At 41.5% G+C, this 8,453-nt stretch overlaps 1 protein-coding gene across 1 annotated transcript; it reads left to right on the top strand.

The window, feature by feature from the left end:
• Positions 1-3,015: 3,015 nt before the first annotated feature.
• On the top strand, positions 3,016-6,951 carry LOC110528382 (DNA damage-regulated autophagy modulator protein 2). Its single transcript, XM_036983975.1, has 8 exons — positions 3,016-3,288; positions 3,635-3,841; positions 3,950-4,017; positions 4,134-4,276; positions 4,425-4,602; positions 4,807-4,889; positions 4,941-5,033; positions 5,196-6,951. Exons 2-8 carry the CDS (start codon positions 3,711-3,713, stop codon positions 5,316-5,318), a joined length of 819 nt encoding a protein of 272 aa, XP_036839870.1. The 5' UTR covers positions 3,016-3,288; positions 3,635-3,710; the 3' UTR covers positions 5,319-6,951.
• The last annotated feature ends 1,502 nt before the right edge of the window (positions 6,952-8,453 follow it).

Here is an 8,453-nt window from a genome sequence, read left to right as displayed (position 1 = left end):
GAAGCACTAGTAATGTCTGTACTTGTGTCAAGTGTATTAGTCTATAAATAAATCTCTTTGCCAAAATTCGTTACCTCTCCCATGTCTTATTCGACTAGTAGTTGTTCTGAAATGTTTATTGCTTGACTACATTTTACTCCCTCCTCTATGTTTAATACAACACACATATATTCATTATTAATTGTGGTTGCCTATCCTGATATGAAGTTTGTTCTATAGAAAGTATTTGATTCTGATGTGTTCCACACATTTTGGTAGCTCATGTTGACCAGTAGTGTGTGCCACAGAAAGCAAAATTAGAGTATAAAGAAACATAAACATTTATTTTAGAAACATTTTGTAATGTTTAAGAAAATAATTATAATACGCAAATATTATCACACAATAACACAAAACATCACAGAAAGTTAAGTTTGTTAACAAACATTAAATAAGAAATACAAATTTCGATATTTGCATAATAAGATACAAAATAGCAATAAATCGAATATAAAAAGACAATAAATAACATAAACAAATATTGGAAAGCTGCAACAGATCGACTGAACATTTAGTCCAATTTCTATGGAAGTTGACCAGGGAATACCATTGCCTGGAAGTCAAGCCTAACCTAGTCCTGACAGGCAGCGCAGACATAATCTTCCAATGGTGGGATGGTTTTCACACAGGACTGGTGGAACCAATCACAACCAATCTATATTATATATTTAAAACATGAAATACATTCTCTGGAATTACAATGATTTAATTATCAGACCAAGCGGATGATGCTACCTCTAGAAATATTACTACTTATACAAATTCATACTCCTAAAAATGTGACTTTAAAATTTAACAAACAATTACCCAGTTAGTGTCTTCCTCATTATTGTCCACCTCCACACAGGAGAGGCACAGTTGGCTCAGATCATCTAGCAAAACATAATGTCAAGTAGTCTATACATCTTTACTTGTATTTTTTCTGAGCATACAGGGAACAAGAGAATATTATAGGTTTCTTGTAAGAGAGAGAGATGGTTGTTTCTCAGAAAGATATTTGGTATGTATTATGTTAGTTGTTGCTGAGGGATCCGATTGTTTATGTCTGTTGCGTGTCAATAGGATGCAGTGAAATTGTTTGTAATATTCTGTTTTGTTTGTTCCCAGGGGGGGAAGGGGAAGGCACCTAAGGGAGTGCTTAGGCAAGAGGCCCGCGGGCATATACCCGTAGTATATTCACTATCTAGGCACACTAGGTAAGACCTGGGCGGACCACCCCCTGTATTTTGGTTAGGGCACCAGGTGGTGCTAAATTAGATAAGTAGTGGGTAGGCAGGGTAGGTGGGAGAGGGGGCTTTGACATTTACGTTCTTTGCTTTTGGTTCCGTCCAGCCCCTTTTCCCCATATTACCGTGTGACGGAATAAATTCCTTGTAAACGGTACCACTCTCTGCCTTTGTCATCCTTACTCGCACCTACAGTCCCATACCGCTTTCACTTCACGGGGAGTTGAGTTGTAGTAGGGTGTTGCGTTCCCTCTTCACAGAGGCGTGCGTAACAGTGGCTTTCTAGTCCGAAGTTGGATCAAAGAACCTTGAAAGATCCATGTGTTTTTTTCGCCCAGAGTACAAATTGTATTATTTTATTACTACTGTACCTACATTCTTAAAAACTAAAACGGATAAAGTGTACAAAAAAAATGTAAGAAAAGCCATAAGAGGGAAAAGCACGATGGTATGGGGGATTGAGGAATGGGTAGAGAGAACAGAGGGCTCTGAAAACCTATTATTGCTGAAATAACCACTTCCTTTTGTGACTAGTCTAATACTTCCTGTGGCACACAACACCGGCACCTAAAATGTTGTACCCTTTGAGCTCACATTCCTCGTATAGAATAAGTAAGCATTTCACGGTAAGGTCTATGCTTCTTGTATTTAGCGCATGTGACAAAGTTTGATTTTATTTTCTCAAAAGTATTCTGGAGCTCCTGCACCTCAAATCAAATCAAATCAAATTTATTTTATATAGCCCTTCGTACATCAGCTGATATCTCAAAGTGCTGTACAGAAACCCAGCCTAAAACCCCAAACAGCAAGCAATGCAGGTGTAGAAGCACAGTGGCTAGGAAAAACTCCCTAGAAAGGCCAAAACCTAGGAAGAAACCTAGAGAGGAACCAGGCTATGTGGGGTGGCCAGTCCTCTTCTGGCTGTGCCGGGTGGAGATTATAACAGAACATGGCCAAGATGAAATGTTCATAAATGACCAGCATGGTCGAATAATAATAAGGCAGAACAGTTGAAACTGGAGCAGCAGCACGGTCAGGTGGACTGGGGACAGCAAGGAGTCATCATGTCAGGTATTCCTGGGGCATGGTCCTAGGGCTCAGGTCCTCCGAGAGAGAGAAAGAAAGAGAGAATTAGAGAGAGCATATGTGGGGTGGCCAGTCCTCTTCTGGCTGTGCCGGGTGGAGATCATAACAGAACATGGCCAAGATGTTCAAATGTTCATAAATGACCAGCATGGTCAAATAATAATAAGGCAGAACAGTTGAAACTGGAGCAGCAGCATGGCCAGGTGGACTGGGGACAGCAAGGAGTCATCATGTCAGGTAGTCCTGGGGCATGGTCCTAGGGCTCAGGTCCTCCGAGAGAGAGAAAGAAAGAGAGAAGGAGAGAATTAGAGAACGCACACTTAGATTCACACAGGACACCGAATAGGACAGGAGAAGTACTCCAGATATAACAAACTGACCCTAGCCCCCCGACACATAAACTACTGCAGCATAAATACTGGAGGCTGAGACAGGAGGGGTCAGGAGACACTGTGGCCCCATCCGAGGACACGCCCGGACAGGGCCAAACAGGAAGGATATAACCCCACCCACTTTGCCAAAGCACAGCCCCCACACCACCTAAATGTAAACAGTACCGGCAGACAAAATGACTACCAGAACCTATTTCAGTCCAAGTCAAGCACTGTTTGTAAATATATTTATCATTTAAGTAACAGACAGCATGCAAGCAACTTTTGTCTCTGCTGTCAGATTATTGACATGAAAATCCTCTGACGTTCGCTGAAAATCCGGGTATTTCAAGGCCACGCCTCTTCTGAAACACTAACAGGAAGTAAAGGGAATATGTTTTTGGTTGAGAGAGCATGACATAAACCCTAATCCGTGTCATGTACATTTAATTATAGCGATCAGAAGAGTAAACTACAACTTTGCTTTTCTGCGTTCTCGCTGTTAATTTTTTATTTTGTGAGACCAATTGACTTGTGATGAGGTGACAGCAAAGGAACCGCCGAAGGTACAATAGGGTCATATTGGCAGAGTTCCAGTTATTTTACACAAATCTGTTTGACTACGTGTTCTATGTAGCTTGTTCACTCTATTTATCCGATTAAACAGTATCATGTACGCATTGTGGCCTAGCAAATGTAACCGTAACGTTTCTGTATCTCTAAAGTTACTTGCTAGTACATCGAGGCACATAAACAGTAGTAGAGGAAATTAGATCCCGTGGGAGGAATGCATAGTCTTATTAATAATGTGATTTTATCCAGAATGATGAAACCAAAGTGTGCAGATTTATTTATTTAAGTGTGTGTGCCCACAGCGCACTCTGGCACCTTACTTAACCTCATGGTCTACAGGTGAAGACAACACACCAGCACAAGTGGTTTAACTTGGATAGGCTACTGGTGGATTGACACACACAGAACAGAGGACATGTGGTGGTTCCAGGAAGGTCTGTGTATTCTACCAGTAGCTCTGGTATTATGGATGACAGCCACGTTCATCATCGATTACATCACAGCTGTGGTGCTGAGACATGTGGACCCACTGGTGCCATACATCAGGTTTGATATAGGCTGATTCCCAATCACAAAATCACGTATGTTCATAAGTAGGCATTGCATTGTAATAGGAGGTGACTGACATTCTGCTTGTCATGTTTCTGTTCACAGTGACACAGGGACAGTTGCCCCAGAGAGATGTGTGTTTGGAATCATCCTGGATGTGTCAGCCTTCCTAGGTAACATCACCTTTACCTCCCTGAGTCCTCTTTTGAATCTAGCAATCAATTTGAAATTGTGTATATCGGACTGAATTTGTGACTGTTTTAATGTGTGATCATGTTTGTTGTGGCAGGTGTAGCCACCGTGTATGTACGCTACAAGCAGGTCCAAGCCTTGACAGACGAAGAGGAGTCAAAGCTCCATAAACTCAACGTCTTGGGCCTGGTGCTGGGATGGACCAGCTCCTTTGGCATGTGCATCGTCGCTAACTTCCAGGTACCCATTGAGTTGTGTCCTGTTGTGTATATCTGTCTCTCGATTTCTTTCGGTCTCTTCTGCAGTCCTTGTTCCAGTTTTTCCTATAATGACAATCATGTATGTAGCTGTGATACTGTAAATCAATACCTCTCCTCCCCCTCTACAGAAAACCACTCTGTTCTTCATGCACCTGGTGGGGGCGATATTGACGTTAGGTGTGGGGGCCCTGTACATCCTGGTGCAGACGCTGGTGTCGCTGTACATGCAGCCTCACGTTCACGGGAAGAGTATATTCTGGGTCCGACTCAGCGTTGGAGTCTGGACTTTTGCCAGCATTATCAGCAGTATCCTGCACTATATTTCTGCCAAACATGCAAATATGAAATCATGATTCATTGTTGCTTATAGATTGTTGTTGCTATTAGACAATTACAGTGAATTGAAGCTGATAACTTGCACAAATTGGAAGGACCTCTGACAACTGCAAGAGTTGCCCTCTGTTACATGGCTCTAGCTCCTGCCTGTTGTACTCCTTGACTTCTTCTCTTTGTTTGTTTCATCTGTCATCATGTACACCAGTCTGCTTGGAGTGGACGTGGCCCATAAACTGCACTGGATACCTGGAGAGACGGTTAGTAGCCTTATTCTCTGTGTGTGTGTGTAACAGTTATGTTTGTTGCAGGGCTACATCCCTCACATCATCAGCACCATCTCTGAGTGGTCTCTGGCTCTGTCCTTCGTCAGTTTCTTCCTCACCTACATCCGAGACTTCCAGGTACAACAGCTCTCTTCCTCATTTCCTCTATTCACTTACTTTATCACTACGGCCACATTTGCTATTGCTGGGCTGCAGTAAAATCATGCATACCCCATAGCTCTCCAGGGCAGAAGTTGAAGACCACTTTTCTAACAACTGTGCTCCATTTCCCATCTGTAGAAAATAACGCTGCGGGCAGAGGCGGACCTAAGGAATAATCACATGTATGATTCACCGCACTACAGAATTACCACACCTCTCAACCAATCAGTGACCTCTCCACTGCTGGTGGGGGGCATCTGAACAAGACCACTCCTAGTAGTGTGATTGAGTCGAGCTGTAAATGTCAACATACTGAATGGAATAAATTAGATTATAATGTGGATGGTTCGAGCCCTGAATGCTGAAAGCCGTGGTATATTAGACCGTATACCACGGGTATGACCCAAAAACATTTTGTGTTCTAATTTAGTTGGTAACCAGTTTATAATAGCAATAAGGCACCTCAGGGGTTTGTGGTATATGGCCAATATACCACAGCTAAGGGCTGTATCCAGGCACTCTACGTTGCATCACGCCTAAGAACAGCCCTTAGCCATAGTACATTCGCCATATACCACACCTCCTCTGGCCTTATTGCTTAAACATAGAATGCTGAGTGTGCAAGCACAAAGATACTGCTGATAAGCCTAATTCTTAGGTACAGTAGAAATGCCACACGCCATTTTTAAACTGACATGCCTTTTGATGTCAACTGCACTATTTTCACTGACATTTGGTTATTGTGTTATGAGCGGTACATATTTGTATTGGGCCTAAGGGCATCATCTGACAAATGTCATCTGTGGTGTGTTAAAGGTTTTTATACCTTGTACTTTTTTTTTGTACTCAGAACACAACTATGCTATTCTTATCAACCACTGGATGGTGCCAAAGAGCCAGCAACATGTTTGGTTCTGCTTTCTTACAAGTCTAGCAACCCCCTCAACAAAAAAATAGATATGAGCATTTGTTGCGTGAGCTTACGTTGATTGTCTTTCATGAGAATTTATATTATTAAGTGTTTTGAAGCAAGGCACTTGAACTAATTATCTAGAAGTATAATGATGCATTTACTCTACTTCACTTGTGCTTTGGAATGCTAAGTTATTGTGCTCTGGCTGTGAAGCCCTCGGTGTTAATGTAGGAGAATACGGAAATAAGTGTGTTTTAGATTTGATCATTACTGAATGGATTGTATTTTTTTTGTACTTTTCTATTTGGTTTTGTGCTTTTCTATTTCTTCCCCAATTATGATTTAAATGACTTCCATACAGACCCATGAAAAAGTAAGTAATCTCTTTAACATTGAATGGATAAAATATAGGGGATGTAAGCAGGTTTAACATTTTACTGAATCTCTATGATTCTCTGATTATTCATTTTGTTTCTACTAAAAGTGGATTTTGTTGTATTAAAAAAATGGCAGCTGGCTACTTGTATTTGCACAACAAACACTTGTCTCAAATACATAATTACAGTTGTTGGTTAGCTGGTGAATTTTAGCCATAATAGCATTGATATGAATTTAGTCAAAACAAAACATGGTATCAAGAACAAGATGAAACGAGTCACAATTCTCCACATTGTAGTTTCTTGTCATTGTTGGTGGCCATCTGGCCATCCAGAATTACAACTCATGGACTGCTGCCCCATTGAACTGTGAGGATCTTTTGTGTGACGTTGTCAGCTAACTCATCTATGATGCTCTGGTTATTCATTTGTTTTCTACTAAAAGGTTTATTTTGTTATATAAAAAATGACTACCTGTAGCCACCTGTTTCTATGACCACACTGGAGGTGTGTGGAGGAGGTATTGCCATCATTGCTATTAACTGACGGAAATATTTAGGCAAATCTGATGTTCCATGTTTCCTAATAAATGGTCACATCTGCAGTAAATACATAGGAGCTTTAATTGTCTTGTCTCCATTCTCAGGAATGGCATGTGTCATACGTTCACTGTTGTATATGAAGGCTTTATAACGGAATAAAAACCTTTTATTTGTATCTAGCTCTGTTACGGTGGCTACTGGCCATATTACCGCCACACCGGCGGTCACGAGTCATGATAGTAGTAAAATTCCATGTCACTGTAATTAGGCTTTTCCAAGCTCTGATGCTGCTGATGGTCATTTATAACCGACCAAACTTGGTAACTGCCTCTCTGTCCCTCTAATCACTCTGACATCAATGCAAATGTCATCAAAAATCTAATAGAACACTTCATAAGAGCCCATGAGCTCATGTTGCGCAACATTTCTATAGGCTATGCAATTGCATGAGAAAACAGTGATGGCCTCTTAAAAAGAGGAGGATCCTATCATCTTTCGATAGGCTAGGCCTACTATATTGATTTCTCAACTTTCCTAATATATCATGCGACTTATTTCAAATCATCATTAGAGTCGCATCATGCAGCTATAGAATATATTAAAAATCAAACCATATAGCCCAACATTTGTATCGCAACATAAATAACTCCACTTTGTTACATTACAGCCTTATTCCAAAATGGATTAAAAACAACAAAAACTGTGTCAGTAATCTGCACACAATACCCCATAATGACAAAGCGAAAACAGGTTTTTAGACATTTTAGCACATTTAAAAATTTAAAACAGAAATATCTTATTTACATAAATATTCAGACCCTTTGCTATGAGACTCGAAATTGAGCACAGGTGCATTCGGTTTCCATTGAACATCCTTGAGATGTTTCCACAACTTAATTGGAGTCCACTTGTGGTAAATTCAATTGATTGGACATGATTTGAAAAGGAACACACACACCTGTCTATATAAGGTTCCACAGTTGACAGTGCATGTCAAAGCAAAAACCAAGCCATGAGTTTGAAGGAATTTGCTGTAGAGCTCCGATACAGGATCTGGGGAAGAGTACCAAAAAATGTCTGCAGCATTGAAGGTTCCCAAGAACACAGTGGCCTCCATCATTCTTAAACGGAAGAAGTTTGGAACCAACAAGACTCTTCCTAGAGCTGGCCGCCCGACCAAACTGAGCAATCGGGGGAGAAAGGCCGTGGTCAGGAAGGTGACCAAGAACCAGATGGTCCCTCTGACAGAGATCCAGAGTTCCTCTGTGGAGTTGGGAGAACCTTCCAGAAGGACAACCATCTCTGCAGCACTCCACCAATCAGGCCTTTATGGTAGAGTGGCCAGACGGAAGCCACTCCTCAGTAAAAGGCACATGACAGCCCGCTTGGTTTGGTGGCAGAATCATGCAGTGGGGATGTTTTTCAGGGACTGAGAGACTAGTCCGGGCCGAGGGAAAGATGAGCGGAGCAATGTACAGAGAGATCCTTGATGAAAACCTGCTCCAGAGCACTCAGGACCTCAGACTGGGGCAAAGGTTCACCTTCAACAGGACAACCCTAAGCA

The sequence above is a fragment of the Oncorhynchus mykiss genome, chromosome 7, assembly GCF_013265735.2.
Source record: "Oncorhynchus mykiss isolate Arlee chromosome 7, USDA_OmykA_1.1, whole genome shotgun sequence".
In the NCBI taxonomy this organism is placed as follows: Eukaryota; Metazoa; Chordata; class Actinopteri; order Salmoniformes; family Salmonidae; genus Oncorhynchus; species Oncorhynchus mykiss.
Note: the sequence above shows the minus strand (reverse complement) of the source record. Positions and strands in the feature narration are given on the sequence as shown.

Bases quoted from the DNA above. Each gene is read 5' to 3' on its own strand.
- LOC110528382 (XM_036983975.1), top strand. From the start codon at position 3,711: ATGTGGTGGTTCCAGGAAGGTCTGTGTATTCTACCAGTAGCTCTGGTA. The intron at 3,842-3,949 runs GTTTGATATAGG...TTCTGTTCACAG, and splicing joins CCACTGGTGCCATACATCAG to TGACACAGGGACAGTTGCCC. The intron at 5,034-5,195 runs GTACAACAGCTC...TCCCATCTGTAG, and splicing joins CCTACATCCGAGACTTCCAG to AAAATAACGCTGCGGGCAGA.